This window comes from Diceros bicornis, chromosome 19, assembly GCF_020826845.1.
Source record: "Diceros bicornis minor isolate mBicDic1 chromosome 19, mDicBic1.mat.cur, whole genome shotgun sequence".
NCBI lineage: Eukaryota > Metazoa > Chordata > Mammalia > Perissodactyla > Rhinocerotidae > Diceros > Diceros bicornis.
In genome coordinates, this window is record NC_080758.1 from 4,635,200 (window position 1) to 4,654,583 (window position 19,384).

General features: G+C 43.1%; 1 protein-coding gene across 3 annotated transcripts; it reads left to right on the top strand.

Annotated features, from left to right (window-relative positions):
- Window positions 1-8,898: 8,898 nt before the first annotated feature.
- On the top strand, window positions 8,899-19,071 carry PRELID3B (PRELI domain containing 3B). 3 transcript variants are annotated; one of them, XM_058562389.1, is made up of 8 exons: window positions 8,899-9,007; window positions 13,521-13,689; window positions 14,870-14,959; window positions 15,386-15,456; window positions 15,572-15,674; window positions 16,105-16,188; window positions 16,291-16,414; window positions 17,011-17,133. In XM_058562389.1, the coding sequence occupies exons 1-8, from the start codon at window positions 8,976-8,978 to the stop codon at window positions 17,040-17,042; spliced, it is 705 nt and encodes a 234-aa protein (XP_058418372.1). In that variant the 5' UTR covers window positions 8,899-8,975; the 3' UTR covers window positions 17,043-17,133. The 3 variants fall into 3 exon arrangements, with proteins under 3 accessions (XP_058418372.1, XP_058418374.1, XP_058418373.1); XM_058562391.1 differs by lacking the exon at window positions 17,011-17,133 and having other exon boundaries at window positions 16,287-16,358; XM_058562390.1 differs by lacking the exons at window positions 16,105-16,188; window positions 16,291-16,414 and having other exon boundaries at window positions 8,900-9,007; window positions 17,011-19,071.
- Window positions 19,072-19,384: the final 313 nt, after the last annotated feature.

A 19,384-nucleotide genomic window follows, 5' to 3' on the forward strand; every position in this document is an offset into this window, starting at 1 on the left:
GAAAGATCTATGTGAACTGAAGAATCTATCATGATAGAACAGCCTGCAAGTACTCATAAACATTTTCATCGTTGTTTACTATAACATAGTTTCCATAAAAGGGGATGTTTTCTGTTGGAGCTGATGCTTTACTTTGCAGTCCTAGCCCTTAAGAAAATTTCTTACTTTCCTCTCTTCCCCAATGGTTACAGTACATGCATTTGTCAAATATTTCTTTGAAGAAAAATGGAAGTGGAAGGATCAGGGTGGATTTTGGTACATTTTGACATTAAACAAACTTGCAGTGCACAAGTAAAGCAATATGCAGGGGCTGGCTGGTTACTTTCTAATCAATCACTCAGGCACTTTTTCTAATAGGGCCATGCACTGATTTACTAAGGACATATGGCTCAGCTCTTTTTTCCCAGTCTTAGGCCCAAGCAGACAGCTATTCTTTCAAATGAAGGCAGTTTGGGCTGTGGGCACATCCCTCCCTCCAGGCTTGCTCTGAGCCACCAGCTGGGGCGCTGCCCCTGCTTCTCTCTGGCCCCCAAGACCAGTCTTCCTAGGCCAACTCCTACACCTGCTGGGGACACTGCTGAGACTCAGCACCTACTAGTTCTCTCCCAGTAACCTTGTGTTCTCTCTGGCTTTGGGACCTTCATGTTATGCCTCGCAGGTTCCAAATTCTGGTAACCGTCCAGCTTCATAAACCTGCCCACACTGTTGTTGACCTCCATCCATGCATAAGACTGGTGTCACCTAAAGCTAGGGCTTGGCTTGCTTTCAATTTATTCCTTTATTCACTCAACAAGTGCTTATTGAGCAGTTACTATGTGTCTGGCACTATGCCAGGTCTTGGATAGGCACTGGAGAAACAGCTGTGAACAAGACAGGTCATCTTTCCAGACTGTTCCCTCTGTCTAAGCACTCTTATCAGAACTAAGAAGACCAAAACCCTGGATTCTTGCAGGCCTACGGACCCCTCCGATCCTGAGTGCTGAGATTTTGTTTGGTTTGTAGTCTAGAATGGTATGAGTTTATACTTCATGGCAAATTTCCGACATCATGTTGGAGCATGCAGATGTGAACAGACCTTCTGTTTTCTCAGTTGAGAAGCACACAGAAAGATAGAAAGGACACACTCCTTTGTCTTGTTTGTTGTGTTTTGTTTGGGAGGAAGCATGCGAACACAGGATGGGAATGGACGCCAACATCTCCGTATTGTCTCTTCCTAAAGGTTTTCCAACATGATGCTTAGGTGCATAAAGGCTGTGCCTACACTTTGCCAGTGAGACTGGCCGCTCAATGTTCTGGTTTCCATCTTGGATGCCAATAATCTGGTTTAATCTTTCTTTCTGGAACTGACTGAATCAACCAGTTTGAGTATCATGGCAACATGAAAAGCAACAGACTCCCAGGTGAGTAGAGGAGGGGCTACCTGCCAGGCCCGCAGATACCTGTTGTCCAGTATTGTTGACTCCCAGGGCCTTGGAAAAGAATCACCAAATAGTCCTCTTGGAGCTTTATCAAGAACCTTCTACCTGCATGCTGTCAAGCTTCCCAGTGTACTCCGCAGTATCATGCCGCCCTTCTGTACCAGGGGCTGGGTCTCGATGATGAAATAACATATTTTTTAAAAGGGCCAGGTCAGTTCTTACAAGATGATTCAAGGCAAACCACTGACTTTCCTTCCACCCTTCCACCACTTTGTGCTTGTTTTTAACACAATTTCTTAAACATACATAAAATGTCACACTTCTACAGAAAGGATCACTTAGGAAGGACCATAATAAAGTAAAAAGCTGACTCTGCCCCAAATTCTGTGAATAGAATCCAGCAAGTATTTATTGCACTTCTACTTATGTTCAGAACATTATAACGTACCCACCTTCTTACGAACGAATAAGGGTGAGCTGCAATGTCACACTCCATGATGTCAAACATCTGTGCTCTGCAGTGGCTGGACTTGCCACCTACAACTTGAGAAACAAGGGAAGTACACTACACAAGTGTTGTATCATAATGTCACCACCACCACCACCACCCCCCCCTCCCTGGTCCCCAAACCATAAGCTAGTGACGAGAGAATAAAGCTGGGAAGTGGAAGGCAACTGTGACAGGAAAGGCACCGCCATCTCTTTGCCTCCATTTTCTAGCTGTAAAACAGGAATAATAGTCCCTACCTCCTTTCTTTACAAGATGTGACACTGGCAAATGAGAAGATACACGTGATGCACTCTGAGCTGCTTTGGAGAAAGACCAGGTATTTATTAATCCCAGAATACTCCCAGGCACTCATTATTGAATGGGTCAGACCCCAGGAGTTTGAAAGAGGTGCCAGTTTGATCCTTTGAAACTGCAGTCAGCTGAACTGCTCTCAGGAAGCGGATTGTGGCTGTAATTGTTCTCTCCTTCGGTGTTCCCGCTGTTGGCCACTGAAATGTTATATCCGAAAGGTCATCAAGATAAAGGTGAGCAAGAATAGGCCACACAAAAAGGCTCTGTCTGAATCCATCCCAGGCCAATATGCAGCTGCATGTGTAATTCCCTGTTTCCAAGGTCGCCTGTGGATGGGGGTACTTGGAAGGGGAGCCCCCTACAAGGCCTAGTCTGTTTCTAGATTGGTCCATTTGCCTCCAGTAAAGATGGAGAACTAATTTGCCTCCGGCAAAATGGAGGAGACTGCCAAGGCTCTGTCCCCTCTCGTAAACCTAATTATGCCTCTCACGAAGAGGGTGACACCCCCTCTCCCCTGATGACACAAGAGACGAGCAGTCAACTTGCTATGTTGGCCAAGGTCAGCAAATAGTAGGTCACTGTCTGGGTGACTTCAAGTGAGAAATGTCCTTTATAAGGGAAAAGAAAAAAGGACAACGCGGCTCATGTCTATGTTCACACAAATGCTACTCCGAGCCTTCCTTGGTCTTCAGACACTTGGCGGTTGGCCAGTGGATCTTCTTTAACCTTTCCATCTCCTGCGGTGGTAATAGGGACCAAACAAAAAGCCTCAAACGGATGTGAAAGAGAGGATTGCGAGAAGTGTTCATCTCAGGGCACACATGCATTGATGACATTTTTATTATCCTGGTAAGAATTTCTGGCCAGGTTTTATTGCCTAACTTTGTGTGTGAGTATATATGTGAGGGAGTCTTTTCATGGTAAAAGCTTTTAGCATAGAAAGAGAGTGAAGCTCATTCTGATATGGACGGCCTGTTTATGGGAAGACTGCTAATAAGACAAATTGATTTAGCTTTAAGAAATTACCCTAATTTCTCAGGATGAGGAATTACTGGAATAGTCAAAGTCTTCCCAGGAGAAGAGATTCATTTCTTATGATAGGAATTTAGGGATAACTTGGTTAGATACTTAGGTAAACAGAAAGCAGGGAAAAAAATCATAGAAATAGGAAGTTCTGGACAGTTACCCGAAATCTTCAATCACTAATGGGAATGAAATTGAATTTGACTTGAGATACTTGTTAAATTAGAAGCAATGCGAGATTCCCGAAATGGGGAGGTCTCTTTAGCAGAGAGAAGTGGGTGGGCTCCAGGGCCCGAGGTCCTGGCAGGCCTCCCAGCTCCGCCTGCTTTCCGGTCTGTCCCTCCGGGGCCAGTGAAATCCCCCAGGTAGGAGAGGCCATGGGATGTTGAAGTCTCAGGCTTGAGTCGTGCAGGTCACTTCTCGTTGGCTCATTCTGTGGCCACACGACTCTGGCTCTCCATTTTATGAGGGCTGCTTGGGTCACAAAGTGGAAAGGTGAGAGGGCGTGCAAGGACTCCGCTAGTAGGGCTTCCTAAAAGTGTCTCCAGCATCCCCCTGCCCTCCTTCATCTCTGCTCTTGCTGTTCCTCACCTTAAGTCCTTATTACGTAGTTCTCCTAACTGATCTTCCTATGGAGTCTCAGTTCTTGGGGTTTAAGAAAACTCTCATTTTTAGTGTAAAATTGGTGCCCAGTAAGCCCCACCGAACCCACTTAAAACCAACACCAAAATTTCACAGTAAATCATGAAAAACAAAAGTGTGGCTGAGAGTTTATCCTGAAAAATGAAATTAAATTGATGATAGTAAGTTTATATACACACACGCACATATATACATATGCAGGTATGAAGTGATACATATACATATATTTATTTATATATATTATGAGATATATATATACACACACAAACATAACTTAAAATTGCAACTCTATGCAAATACTGGTTACATAGAATGAATCAAGTGCTTGTTTTTACCATAATTTTCCCCACCAAACTGCAAAAAGCACTACACAATATGTTTGAATTTCACAGCCCAATCATAGTGATGGAGATCTTTGCATAAATATTCAAGGATTTGATTAGTTTTCCCACGGGTTTCTCCCAATCCTTAGCTGTTCAAATCATTGCCTTCCGACATGCTTTTTCTTTGGAAACCATCGCTTGTCAATCTTCTCTTCTCAGTTGCTAACTGCCTTCATTCCACGTGAAGTCGTCTACTGGTGCTTCAACGTCTGATGGAGGAGGTCTTGAGCAGCACCCTCCTCAACCTGATGAAACCCTGCATCTTTTCCAAGAGTTTCTGTTTCACTTTCCAACCACTTAGGGTACATTTTTAGCCATGGACAACCAGTGAGAGACTAGCCAGAAAACACGTGGGCTCGACAGATGAGGGTCTAGACTAGTGTTTTCAATGCGCACCAAGTTTACAAGTATTTGGTTCAGTAGTGAATATTTTCATGTTTTGATGAGTCTTGCTTCCCTGTGTAGCCACCTTACAGCAACGGCTCAAAAAATGAAGAGTTAGATAAGGAACCCCCCCATCCCTCTAACACAGAGGTTGTGGCTATCATCTGAATGTTTGTGTCCCCTCAAAAGTCATATGTTGAAATCCTAATGCCCAATGTGATGGTATTAGGAGATGGGGCCTTTGGGAGGTCCCCAAATGAATGAGATTAATGCTCCTATAAAAAAGGCCTGAGAGAGCTCTCTATCCCCCTTCTACCACATGAGGACACAATGAGAAGTCAGCAACCCAGAAGAGGACCCACATCTGACCATTCTGGCATCCCGATCTTAAGACTTCCAGCGTCTGGAACTGTGAGAAATAAATTTCTGTTGTTTATAAGCCACCCAGTCTGTGGTATTTTGTTATAGCAGCCTGAATGGAATAAGACAGAAGTCATCATTTTATACTTTAAACTGCAGTTGTGGACACACACATATACACACATACACTACGATTACAAGGTCTATATAAATGCCAAAAGGAGCACAGAGGCAGGAACAAAGCATCGTTCTGAGCTGGGGGAGAGGCATATCAGTGAGGCACTCAGGGGGAGTGGAGTATTTGCACAGTCTCGAGACGTGAGTAAGACTCTTCAGGGCAAATAAGGGGAAGAAGCACTCTGGGCAGAGAACGCCATGTACAAAGTTCAAGGGTGTGGAAACGTGTAGCTTGTTGAGGGACAGCGAGTAATGGATCTAGCTGTAGGGTTCAGTCGAGTTGCGTGATGGGAAGACAAAAGATAGAGGCTAGACAGGTAGACTGGGCCAGATTACAAGAACCTGTTAGCTACAGCCCCAGGTTTCTAAACAGCGACGCTAGTGACATTTGGGGCCAAGTACTTCTTTGTTGTGGGGGGACTGTCTCTGTTCTGTGTGTCGTAGGATGTTTAGCAGCATGCCTGGCCTCTACCCACTAGATGCCAGTAGCACCCCGTCCCTAGATGTGACAACTAAAAAGGTCTCCAGACATTGCCCAACGGCCCCTGGAGGAAATCGCCCCTGGTTGAGAGCCACTGATGTAGTATAAGCTCCATGAGCAGAGGGATGGCCTAGAATAGATGATCTGTGGCTATTTGTTGAATGAATAAATGAAGAGAGCAAAGGCAAAAAAGATCAGAAAGGAGAAAGAATATGTTCTCTGAGTCCAGAAGAAATACAGAGAGGATTGATGAGAACACAAGACATTTTGAAGAGGAAGGAAGGAAAGTTGAAGTTCACAGTGAATTCAGAGACAAAGGTTATTGCTGAGAAGTTCAGAGGAAAAGATGGGTTTGGAGTTTGAAGAGAATGGAAAAGAGTCAAAAGAGCAGCTAGAAATCTTGGAAATCAACCTCAAAGTGAGACATGCCCACTGCTGGAATATGTGAAAGAGAAGGGAGTCCACAGGCTTACTGTTTTATATTAATAGTTATGTATTTAGTGTGTATCAAAAAAAAAAAACGATTTTCTATTGACAGTAGTTATATAAAGTTTCATTTAAAATGTATTTGTAAAGAAGCTGATATAAAAAAATGAAATAATGACGGAACAGGTTAAATAGGCAAATTGTGAAGACAGTATGTGAATGACGGAAGCTGGGAAATAAAAGGAGTAGGGGCCCAACTGAAGTTGGAGCCCGTGAATTCATCGCTTCTCCTGTCTGGTCTGTCTCTGGGCCCCGCTCATGTGGGCCACTACACTACCTCTTCCCATACCAACCCCTGATCCTGCCTTTCAGCCAAATCCTCCTCTGCTCCTCCCACCATCTTCCATGAAGCCCGCCCAAAGGGGCTGCAGTTCACAGTCATGGGTCTCTCTGCTCTGAACACCTAACCCTTGCTTTAAATATCTTCTAGTTATTTCTTGACTTCTGTTTTGGCTCCTCAGCCAGATGTGAAGTTCCCTGTTGGTAGTAATCAGATCCGCATTCTTCCCTCCCCCAGGCACAGGGAAGGTGGGGATCTGGGGATTGTGTGTCATCACTGGGGCAAGTGCCACAAGAACCAGTCACCTACTTAATTGCTAGTCAGATTAGTGACCTGCTAATGACTTGCCTGTTTCTGTGAGAGGCACACTCAGGGATACAATGCTTAGGTATCTAAAAATCACTAATTTGTTTCCTCTGTGTGTTTCTAAGTGAGTCTCCACGAGACAATACATATAAAGGTCTTGCTTTCCAAATCCAACTATAAGGTGATATTATTTCCACCTTGGAGACACACACAGAAAAGATACTTGGGTCCTAGATCTCCAACCTTCCATGCCCCCATCCCCATCACTCCAGATGTAGTAAGTAAAATCAACAGACTAATAAGGTATGGGTAGCGGATAGATGTCATTTAATTTTCACAACTTTAAAAAACAGAAATCTTGAACTAGGGGGCAGAATAACATTCTCTAAAATAAACAGAAGTGGAATCCTGGATGGTGAACAGCTTCACAGAACTCCAGGAATAGCAGGGACAGGCTGTTCTGTGCTGATGGTTCCTGAACCAGTGTTTTTAACATTCAGTAACATTAATTTCGCATCTTAATCAAGGCTGAGGCACAGTCTCAGCAGCCCTTAGAGTATTACCTCCCTGAGAATTCACTCTAAGTACTGTAGGTTTGTTTTTTTAAAAAAGTCCTAGGTGCCATAAATTGCACTTAGCAACTACCCAACCATATTATTTCCTTTCTATCTAATGTAATTTTTTTATATAAAGGACTTTGGCTATTTTAAAAAATTATCCTCCCTCCTAAATTAACCTGGCTTTTATTTGTTTTCAACAATCTAATGAGCTAAGAACAAGAATAAGTTGGTGCTTCTAACTAGCTTCTAAGTGACCAGATATAAAGATTTTCCCCCACAGCCATCATTTAAAATGGCAAATTGTTCTGAAGTGGAGGGAGGACTCATCCTGAAAGCTAGGCCGGGCAATTTGTCCACTGGACAAGGTTCAGCTGTGGATGAAACCACATGCCATTCCTTCTTGCCTCCTCACTTCTTAGTCATTCATTCATTTATGCAACAAATAATTATTATGTAGGTACCAGAGGAATCATTGAACAAGTCTGGCAAGAACCTCACCCTCAGAGGCTTACAGTTCAGTGGAAGTTAAACAGTTACTAGATGATTTCAGTAATTCATTCATTCCACAAATAATTATTATTTCATTTTTCAATAAAAAATCATTGACCCTTTACTATAGATGAGGCACTGAGAATTGTTATTGAGCAAGACAGGCAATATCCTTGCCTTCAAGGGCTCACATTCAGGTGGAAGTTAAATAAACAAGATGATCTCAGAGAGTAAGTGCTAAGAAAAATGCCACAGGAGGTTGTGATGGAGGTACTAGGGGTTGGAGGATCTGCTGAGGAATGGTGATGAAGGAAGACCTCTCTGGAGAGTGACATCTGAGCTAGAACCCATGCTATAAACCCAGGGCCATGAAGCTTTTCCATCTGTTCCACATAGCACCCATGCTTCCTAACTACACTTCATTTGGGCATTAATCACACTGTCTGATGTTAGTTTCTCCATGTCTATATGTCTCCTCCCCATCTAGGGTCATAATCTCTGGAATGGTTGGTTGGTTAGCTGGTTGGCTGGCAGGATGACTTTTTAGCCTCCATAGTCTCGGTTGAGACAGGAGGCGGCCTGTTGCTGGACTGGACGACTTTGGAGCCTCCACAGTTTGGGTTGCCGCAGGAAGAGGGAGGAATTTTCTAACTCGGTGCCATGAACACTTGCTCAAGTGAAAAGCACAAGGACTATCCGTGTAAGCGGCTGAGTGGACCCCTCAACAGGTGCCGGATTGCAAGGCGCGCAGGGCCCACGCGGACCGAGGGCACGAGACGCGCCAAACCGCTGCGCCCAGGAACCGGCTGGGCCTGGCCCAACTCTGCCCAGAGGTCAGCGCTCCCGGCGACGCCCGCGAGGGGGCGGGCCGCCCGGCGCTTGCCGCGCCTGCGCATCACAGCGCCCTCCCCGGCGGCCCTGAGCACGGCCCCCGGAACTGCGCCGGCGCGATGCACCGGGCGCTAAGGGGCGGGGTTTCGTTGCGCCGCGCGCAAGGCTGGGGCAAAACCCGGCCCGGGATAGGGCGTGGGGCAGCGCGTCGGGACGTCCCTCGCGTCGGGCCCGACGGCGCGTGCGCGCTGCGCGGCCGGCGGGGCGGCTGGGGGGCGGGGCGGGGGCAAGTGAGGCCTCTTTGCCTCATTGTCCCCTAGCGACGCCCGGACATCGCGCAGGTCGCCGGCAGCATGAAGATCTGGACTTCGGAGCACGTCTTTGAGTAAGTTTGGGGCGTGGGACGGGTCGGCGGGGACGCGGTAGCTGCGCGGTGGGAGGGCGGGGCGGGGCTGGAGTCGCGGCGAGGCCGGGGCGCCCCTCAGGAAGCTTCCAGGCGCCGGGCCTAGTGGGGAGAGCTGGGCCTGAGTCCCACGGGGCTGGGGCCGCCCGGGCCGCCCTGCGCCCCAGGAAAGGGCCCCAGGGGAGAGGGCCCCGAACCCCCAGGGGCCCAGCCGCCGCCCCGCCGGGAGGGGGCCAGAGACGGGCACCGGCGGCCTGCCCCCGGGGAGCCCCCTGGGCGGTGGGGCGTCGCGGGGCACGAGGTCCTCGACAGCTCTCGGGGTGTGAGAGGCCCCTCGCTGCCTCATCCGGCCTTGCAGAACCCTCGGGGAACTGGAACCCAGGATCCCGAGAACAAGGCGTAGGCTTTGTCGAGAGTTACTCGCCCAGCCAGCGTTTGGGTGGAGCTGCTTACCTCGAACGTGAATTTCTGGTGCGCTCAGGCGACCCGGAGGCGAAACCGTCCCGGCAGCTCGTTGACGTCAGGAACGGAGCCTTGGCATTGGAGTCCAAGGTCCGGCTCCGGCTCCAACAAGCCGTGTGACCTTGGGTCACCCATTTTCATATGAGCCATGGAAGAGGATGGTATCGGCAGGGCCTGCCACTCTAAGATGTCTTTGAGGCCACTTTCAGTGACATCTCTTGTTAGCGAGAACTTTTTACTAACGAAAATAGGCCTGACACCAATTGGATGTTGGGAATTCAGTTCTCTTCTGGTTCTGTGATTCCGCATGAAAGAGAACCATACGTATAAGCAGCTGTATCTGTTTTGCCTAGAGAATTAATCAGTTACCCCAGCACTCTTTATTGACTAATCCATCTTCCCCTCCCTGGTTTGAAGTGCCACCTTTGTCCTAAACACTATCGTGATGTATATTTGAATCCATTTCAGAGCTATCTGGTTATTCCACTTATCTTGCTATTGTTGCCACACTGCTTTAATTTTTATAGCTTTGTAGTATGTTTTGGTTTAACCATTTGATTTTTTTAAGTGTTTCCAAGAGCAATTTTAAAAGAAGCTGTAAACTTTTTACATACTCAGTGAATCAGACACATCCGAGTCCACTGGATTCTGGAAAGTATAGAATATTAGAATCAGAGGGAAGGTTTCTTTTCTCCCTAATGTTTACCATCTTTCTGGAGAAAAAGACCCTAACTTTGTCTTTCTGATGTTCTTGAACGCAGTCACATTCTTCACTACTCCATTTCAGCCCTTGGGGTAGTGGATGGTTTCTTCCTTGCAGTCCTCTTCCAGCTTTCAATACTTCAACAGGTCTCCTTGGCACCGTCTCCTTAGAACTTTCTTCTCTCTGGCTTGTCCCCTTCTTCCCTCTCCTCTCTTTCTGCCCCTTTCTTCAACGTTTCCCTCTTTTTCCCCTTCAGTGAAAATGTTCCATGAGATTCTGTTGTTGGCCTTCTTGTCTTGCATTTTGTCAATGATTCCTAATCTTTCTTTTTTCTCTTCATCACAGACCTCTCAGATTTGATGAAAGCTCTGGGACCCTCCTCCCAGAAGATAGACATATTTAAGTAAATGCTGTACATGTTCTGGGAGAAGAAGCCCTGATCCTGATTCTCCTCAGATAATCTGGGCTTTTCCATCGAGCTCCCGGCTGATATGTAAACATTGGTGGCACCCAAATCTGTACCTTGGGCTCCACCTTCTCTTGAACTTCAAATTCTTTTCTTGTTTTTTGTTTTTTTTGTGAAGAAGATCGGCCCTGAGCTAGCATATGTTGCCAGTTCTCCTCGTTTTGCAGAGGAAGATTAGTTCTGAGCTAACATCTGTGCCCATCTTCCTCTTCATTTATGGGCCGCCGCCACAGCATGACTTGACAAGTGGTACATATGTCCCAGGATCTGAACCTGCGAACCCTGGGCCGCCGAAGCGGAGAGCCTGAACTTAACCACTACACTATGGGGCTGGCCCCCGAACTTCAAATTCTTATTTTCAGGTCTTACCAGACATCTCTGCTCACATGCCCCACAGACTCTTCAAACTCAGCATACCTGAAATTTAAGTCGTCATTTATTCTCACAAATCGTACTGTTTCCCTGTGTTTCCCATCTGAAGTTGTTGCTTTCTAACAACATCTAAGTCGTCATTCTGTGTCTTACCCATCTTTGATTTTCCAGTACTTCCTTCTGAGGCCTAGCATAAAGTTGGCGTCCAGTTGAAGTCATTCATTGATTCCTTCAACAAATGTGAACGCCCACTATGTGCCAGGCACTGTTCTTGGGATTCTTTACATTTTGGTAAATAAGTCAAGACATTGTTGCTGCCTCCGTGGAGTTAACAGTGTCCTACACCTCGTTTTATAGGTGAAGAAATTGGACAGGTCAGTAAGGCACCAGGTTCTCGTGACTGCCCTTCTGGTGCCATCTTTGAGTGTCTCCCAGTGTGAGGTCTTTTCACACAATTACATTGATAAAGTTAAAACTAATTGCTGGAACACTGTTAATCATAATATGCATCCTTTGTAGCAGTTGAGCTGCTTATGTTTCATAAAGCTGTCTTAGTCCAAGCTAAGTCAACATTGATGTTTTCAAGTTGGCTCAGAGAGGAGAGAAGAACTAAATTACAAATAATGTGTAACCATCCTGAAGCCACGTAATTATTAATTTTTTAGAGGGGATGGGAGAAGAGATAAGTGCAAGGAAGCCAGCTAACCATGGTGTATGACTAGATGGAGGCAGGGAAAGGGTTCATCTGATTTTCATTTTAGATAATTGCCTTGGTAATAATCAAGAGTGCTCGGCCTGTATCACTTCTATTTGTGGGGACTGTTTGTAGTTATGAAGTAGCTCAGCTTATATACCTGCATTGATTGCTGAATAAGGCCTGAGATTAAAAACAGAATGAGGTTCATTTATATAATAATATAGCAAAAATGAAAACATTAAAAATAATGTCACTGGTTGTCCTGGGTTCTGGGAAATGAATGGTGTTGAGATTTTCTTTCTGTCAACAAGATGTATTTATCAGGCTTAGTTCTCTGAAAAGTTGAAATAGATTAATGCCTACCTGTTTTGCTTTTAGAAAAATAAAAAGTAATACTGTGTGTTCTATCAGCAAATGTGGTTTGAAACGTCATTTCCAGATCTTGTCTTTTTCCTTTCAATGAAGACAGGATCACAGATGGATAGTCTAGAATCAGATTGCAGGTGGACTAAGTCACCTTTAATACTCATTATAGTTAATAAGGAGCTCTTTTGAAAAGAGTGTCTTTGTACAAACATCTTATTCACATAACTTGTGAAGTGAACAAATGTACATCATGTTTTGAATCACCCAAGCACATGTGCTTTTTCAAGAAGATAAAAGTGCTGCAAGTTCCATCATATTGTTACCGTTTGAATCCTAGATGATAAGCAAATGCTTATTATATTAAGAGAGAATATTAGAGAATAGGATTTTAGGAGTGCCTTAAAAACATTGTATTGAGTGACTTTTTCAAAATAGAAATCAGAATCACTCCTTTGAGGAAAGCAATGGATTAAGATTGACTGGAGCAGCCAGAGTTTCTTATCACTCTAATATAGATAAAAATACATTTTTAATATTACAGTATTTAAATCAATAATGCTTTGGATCTTTTTGTAATTCCTATAAGAATTCACTGGTGCCTATAAGTTCTTTGGCTCTTGTTACTTTATAGCTTCTTAGACTTGGAGTCAGACAAAAGCATAAATGGTAAAGTAATAACAATTTTTGCTGCTTGTTTCTTTAGAACATAATTTTTAAATACATTTTTATGAATCAGTGGTTCTTAGAAACAAAATGTACAGTTAAAGTGAACACGGGTAAATAGCAAAGATTGCTTAAGAAACTGTACTGTAATGCTCCGTAGTCTATTTTAATCTTCATAGACATCAATTGTACCATATAGCCTGTGTGCTGAAAAAATACTGAAGTGTATACATATTCAAAATGTAGATTGAGGGCCGGCCCCGTGGCTTAGCGGTTAAGTGTGCGCACTCCGCTGCTGGCGGCCCGGGTTCGGATCCCGGGTGCGCACCAATGCACCGCTTTTCCGGCCATGCTGAGGCCGCGTCCCACATGCAGCAACTCGAAGGATGTGCAACTATGACATACAACTATCTACTGGGGCTTTGAGGAGGAAAAGGAGGAGGATTGGCAATAAAAAGGAGAAGGCTCTGACAAGCTCAGAGCTGGTCTTCCTCAGCAAAAAGAGGAGGATTAGTGCGGATGTTAGCTCAGGGCTGATCTTCCTCACACACAAAAATAATAAATAAATAAAATAAACCCATAATATACAGTTAAAAAAAATATATAGATTGATCCCCCAAAGTCATCTTTCAGTCAGTTTCAGAAAATCATTTTCCCTAGGCAAATTAATTAAACTTCAATTGTAAAGAATAATTTGATGGGTTATAGAAATGGCTTAATTTATATGCATATTTTTAAACGTTTGATTTTTGGTTCATATTGGCAGCCACCCATGGGAAACAGTTACAACAGCTGCAATGCAGAAATACCCAAACCCTATGAACCCAAGTGTGGTTGGAGTTGATGTATTGGACAGACGTATAGATCCCTCTGGAAAGCTGCACAGCCATAGACTTCTCAGCACAGAGTGGGGACTGCCTTCCATTGTGAAGTCTGTAAGTGCGTCTTTATTCCTGTAGAAATGTGACTGCTGTAGAGAAGTTTTCTAAACCACATTATAATTTCAAATAGGTTGTGGGAGCCAATTCTGAATGTCATTTTTGCATCAGTTCAAATTGTATTATAATAAACTTGAGTTATGAGTGTATAATGAATTGGAAATATTATTACAGTCTTCATGAAGGCACCTGATAAAACCTTCTGAAGGAAGCCAGCTAATGCTCTAATCTAAGAGGAGTTATATTCTGCTTTTCGTACTTTTGCCAGCAACTGGAACCAGTAGTAAGATTGGGAAGTGATGGTCTGGTGGTGATTGTCAGCTGACAGTTGCTGTAGTCAGTGGTGGGTCGTGCACATTAAGTGAGGAGTGTATTCTCAGGCTTTGCTTTCGCCACATTTGTTCCAAGGTCTGGTACTCCTCATACATTTAAAAACGTAATGCTGTTCAGTTACAAATGAGCAGGCTTTAGTGAGACAATTTAACCAGCAAGAAACTGGAATGCCAGGTTATCATACTGTGAGAAAACTCTGGTGTGATAAGTAGACCCAGTTTTCTGTAGAGGTTCTCTTTCTAGGAGGTAGGTTCACTCAGAAAACTAAAGTGGACATTTTTCAGCAGAAACCTGCTGATTGCTTCCTTTGTACAAACCATTACATTGGATAGTGGGGACACAGAAATGAGCAAGATCAGGGGATTGGCTTGGGGTCGGAGCAGTGGGAGTGATCCTGGATGTGATGTATTATTCTCCATCATGAGATGGCTGCTTTTCTGTCTGGAAAATGAAGCCACGGCACCCTCTCCCTTGGACTGCCCTAGGTACTCGTGAGCTCTCCTTTTTCTCGATGCCGTGTTTCCCCAGATATTCTGATTTCCGTGTTCAGGCTCACTGCTCCATCGCCCCTTGGCAGTTCAGCATCCTGCCTTATATTGCATGCATTCTCACTGGGCTGGTTGCTGATTGCCTCTGGGAAGTCTTTTTTGTGTCTGGCAGTCTCATCCATGATGTGTGAATTCCTGTTACCCTCCTTTCTGACCTTTGTCTGATTCCTCATGTTTTTTATGAAACAGATTTTGGGTTCAAGATATTAACACATTTTTACCTTCAAATAAAATATTGATACACTTGTTAAGAAATCCTTCCTCCTCTGATTACTAATTCTGAATGTTTTACTTAGCTTATTGGTGCAGCAAGAACCAAAACATATGTGCAAGAACATTCTGTAGTTGATCCTGTAGAAAAAACAATGGAACTTAAATCTACTAATGTAAGTTTTGGCTCCCTTTTGTTTTAATTGTAAACTATTTGGCTTAATTTCTTGTCTCTTTCGTGGTTGATATACAGATGAGTCTATGCCCTTCCCCATGGTTGAGGAAATCAGAACTTAGAGCTGTGTCGTCTGTTTGCAGCTGAGCCTGCCTCTCGTTTCTGGGGGACAGCACTCAATGAAGTGAATGTGGGATCATGTGCATATTATACTATTACAATACTTTTGTCAAATTTATCATTTTTTTAATAAAAAGTGAAATTTTCAATAGTGAAATTTAAGTTCTATTTACATAGTAATATCAAAGTGGTTTATTGTTGTTTTTTATGTTTAGCTAGCAAGATTTTGGTTTGTGAATTTATTTTGGAAATGTTTTTAATCCTGGTTTCCAAAATGATTTGACTTTTTAAAATTATTATTCTATAGATTTCATTTACAAATATGGTTTCAGTAGACGAGAGACTTGTATACAAACCACATCCTCAGGACCCAGAAAAGTGAGTAAAAAGGTTTTAACAAAGTTAGTTTACAGCATGTTTTAATTTTTTTATTAAATACTTCTCTAAAAACTGAGAGGTCATTTTGAAGCTGTGTGAATGTGTTTTGATCCAGGACAGTTTTGACTCAAGAAGCCATAATCACTGTGAAGGGCGTCAGCCTCAGCAGTTACCTTGAAGGACTGATGGCAAGTACGATATCTTCAAATGCTAATAAAGTAAGTAAGGCTGCTCCCCAATTGCTGTTCTTCCTGGGTTTCATTTCCCGGAAGAGCTCAGCACTGAACGTGTGTCTGTCTTCACAAGCCGCCTCTCGACTGCCATGCACTGAGTACCCACACAGGCAGGTAGCTGTGTAGGCGCTGGCCCGGCACACCTGGGTCACCGCCAAGCTCGGACCCTTCCCAGCCTTTCAACCTCGGGCGCTTACCTTAACCCCTCTGTGCGTTAGTTTCCCCTCTGTGAAGTGGAGATGAAAATTACCCATTTTACAGGGCTGGGCATGAAGAGTAAATGAGATAACAAGTGGAAAGCATGTGGCCCAGGGCCTAGCACGTGGGAAGTGCTCAGTGATGTGTAGCCCTGTGTCGTTAATTTAAAGCACTGATTCTCAACCTTTTTTCATTATCCTCTCCCCCTCACCCCTAGATCCATTTGAGAGAGAGAGAGAGTCTGTGCTTTATACATAAAAAGAGAGATTTTTTCCACCCCACCCTGCATGATTTAAAACAAGTAAGTTTAGAGAAAGAGATGCTTAATGCACTGTTTTATAACACATGCTGAATCATTCAACAGTCAAAAGATATTCATAGATGCCTTCTCTGTGCCAGGCAGAGTGCTAGGCTAGACTGGGGATACAGCGGGGAACAACACAAACGTGGTCCCTGCCCTCGTGGAACTAAGAGGAAGGCGACAGTAATCACACAACACGGCATTAGGAAAGGAAAAATACAGAAAGGTATGAGAGTGCTTACTGAGTGTTCAGTAAGTGATGTTTCTCCGAGTGCTGAATGAGGGGCGGGTTGGTTGTGAGGGGTGTGCTAGGAAGCATTCCAGGCAGAGGAGCTGCATGTGCAAAGCCCTGAGACAGAGGAAGCTTGAAATGCTCCTCTTACTTTTCCTCGAGGAACTGCATAGAGCACCAGGAGAGAGTGGTTGAAGAGGAAGTCAGGGAGCAGATCTTTCAGGGCCTTCCTTGTACAGGGTTTTGGTTTAAAATATGGACATGAAAAGGAAAAAGGGGTTTGACCTCACCCCCAAAAAGGGGACCACTCTAATCATGAAATAAGTAAAACATCACTGTCATTTAATTGTAGGTTCTTTTGAGGTCATCTTTTGCATACAAAATAAAAATCAGTTTATAGATCAAGCCAGATGCTAAAGGCATTTGGTATTTGGTAAATAGCATTAAAGAAGAAAGAGCAAGGACAAAAGCGATCCGTCCTGGTGGGGTTTAATTATACTTGTAACATTCCTTGTTACTTCTTGATGTGCCTTTCGATATGTGCTTTTGCTGTCACTCGGTAATAGTAAATGTATTGGGTTTTTTTTAAGGGCCGAGAAGCAATGGAATGGGTAATACGTAAGTTAAATGCTGAGATTGAAGAATTGACAGCTTCAGCAAGAGGGAGCATCAGGACACCAATGGCAGCAGCAGCATTTGTAGAGAAATGATTATGAAAGCTGATATACGACCCTCAGTCCCCCAGGTCTCTGCAAGCTGACAAGATATTTATTTGTTATTTAAAAAATACAACAATATTTTAGGTAGAATTTTTTTTAATAAGCTAGAAAAAGGCTATGTGACTTGTGATCAAAACAAAGAGGTACATACAGGTTTTCTAAATAAAAGGGATCATCTGAAATTAGTGTTGTTTGAAATGACCGTCTAATTTTGAGGATTCCAGTATTTATGTGAAAATTTAAGTTTTTGAAAAGTACTTGGTAATAGGTTTTGGCATTTTAAATCTCCTTAAGGTAGAATTTTAAAGCTTTTCATGCATTGGAACTCTACCTGGCTTTGGACCAACCCCAGAACAAAGCAGAGCCTCCTCTTAAATACACACAGTTGCCCTGCTGTGGGAAACTTCAGGAGCTTGCATGAGGAACTCACTTTTTTAAAAGAAGAGATTGTATAGTTTTAAAAGACATTAATTTGTATAAAATAACTTGCTCTGCTATAAACCACCATTAAAAACCAGTGTTTTAATTTGGTACTTAAATGACATTTTTGGAGTGAAAATTATCACTAAAGTAATGTATGACTTCAACAAAAATATGATTTTATTGTATCAAAGAGTACTGTATTGATTTGCCAAAGTTTATAACTTAGTAAAGGTATTACCTTCCTTGGATTTGTACTTTATGACTTAGTATGCTGTACCGTGGGTTGGTTATATTAACTGAAAAAATAAAGTCATTACCGGAATTTTGCAGCACTCTAAACTTAAACAGAAGAACAGCTGTTCACATCTTTTAGCATTTCACATTTGCCTAACTTATAAATTGCCATGTGTCAAAATCATGGTTCTGTAATTGCTAAAGCATGATATGTCAGGTTATTTGAATATAATTAGTTTTTGAAGTAATTGTGACCACAAAACATCTTTTTTACATGAAGAGCTGTACATCATTTGAAATTACTCAAATGACATCTTGATCTGGAGCATAAATCCCAGGTACTTAATGTTTTTAATGATGTGCCACTGCGGGAGTGGGGGCCGTGGGGGAGAAAAAAAGAATAATGAGGAGAACAAAAGCATTGACCTAAACTAACCACCACGTGAATTGCTTTGCAGCTTTTATTTATGGGAAATCCTTATTTTAGATTCCAAAAGGCAGCTGCAATCTCAAAAACAATCCGGTAAATGTATTTTGTTTCCTATTTTGTAGCAGGCAGTTACCACCCAGTAAATCATATCTTTGATACCTGCGGTTGTTGCATACCGAGTATTTTTGTTAAAAGGTGATGAGCTCTTGCCTTTATTTTACAATGCTTCGTGTGATAAACTTCTCATCAGGTTTCCTATAAGAGAAACCAGGTAATATATGTACATAAACCACAGAAATAGTATACCAAACTATTTAAAAATTAGTGTTTTTCTACTTGAAATACTGTTTAGCTTAAGACTTCTTAGGGCATTTGTAAAAACAAGTTAAATCCAATAAGGTTTTGATTACTTTTTGTAACCAGAGATGGTTTTTTACAATTGAAATAACATTTCAGCTAAACAAAACATTGCTAAATATTGAATTTGATAAAAAGTTGCCATGTATAATTTCTGTAAATTATACTTGTTCTCAAAAAGATGTAGTGCCCTAATGATGAAAAGATTTCTAACAAGTTTTTATCTTGTTTGATTTTTTTAACTGATCTAATGGAAAAATTCAGTAAATTTTCATTTTCCAATATAGTTAGTTTTAATAGCTGGTAGTTTGGGCTTTTACCTGTTAAAATATAAACACACAGCAAGCAAATGCATTTGAGAGGACTAAACTGGAATAGCGTTCGTAGATTAGACTCTTGAACTGTGGAGCATCTTATCCTATTAAAAATGCACCTTACGTGAATTAAGAAAAACTTTTTTGTTAATAAAAAATTCCTTTTAACTATGATGTTTTTCCTGATTATAGTTTCTTTTTAATAATTGTGAAAAGCAAAAGTAGTTTTGTTCCTTGTAGGAATGCACTTAGTTTGCCACTGGCTGTAAGCCGGCCCTGCGCTCTTCCCTTCCCTACAGCGCGCGCGGAGCCCGGGGGTTTCGTAGCAGCTGTGGGATCGGCCTGGCGCCTCCCGCCCCTTTTCCCTCCGATTTTTATTCCCACTCCTTCCCGGCCAACTGTTTTGCCCCCTCTCGTCCCACATCATGAGCGGTCCTAAAACCCCGGGAAATGTCGGGGAGTCCCGCTCGCCGGCCGAGGTCCACTT

Excerpts from the sequence above, each read along its gene's own strand:
- PRELID3B (XM_058562389.1), top strand. The coding sequence starts at position 8,976 with ATGAAGATCTGGACTTCGGAGCACGTCTTTGA. Across the intron at positions 14,960-15,385 it reads TGGAACTTAAATCTACTAAT|ATTTCATTTACAAATATGGT; the intron begins GTAAGTTTTGGC and ends ATTATTCTATAG. Across the intron at positions 16,415-17,010 it reads GAAAGGAAAAATACAGAAAG|GGCCGAGAAGCAATGGAATG; the intron begins GTATGAGAGTGC and ends GTTTTTTTTAAG.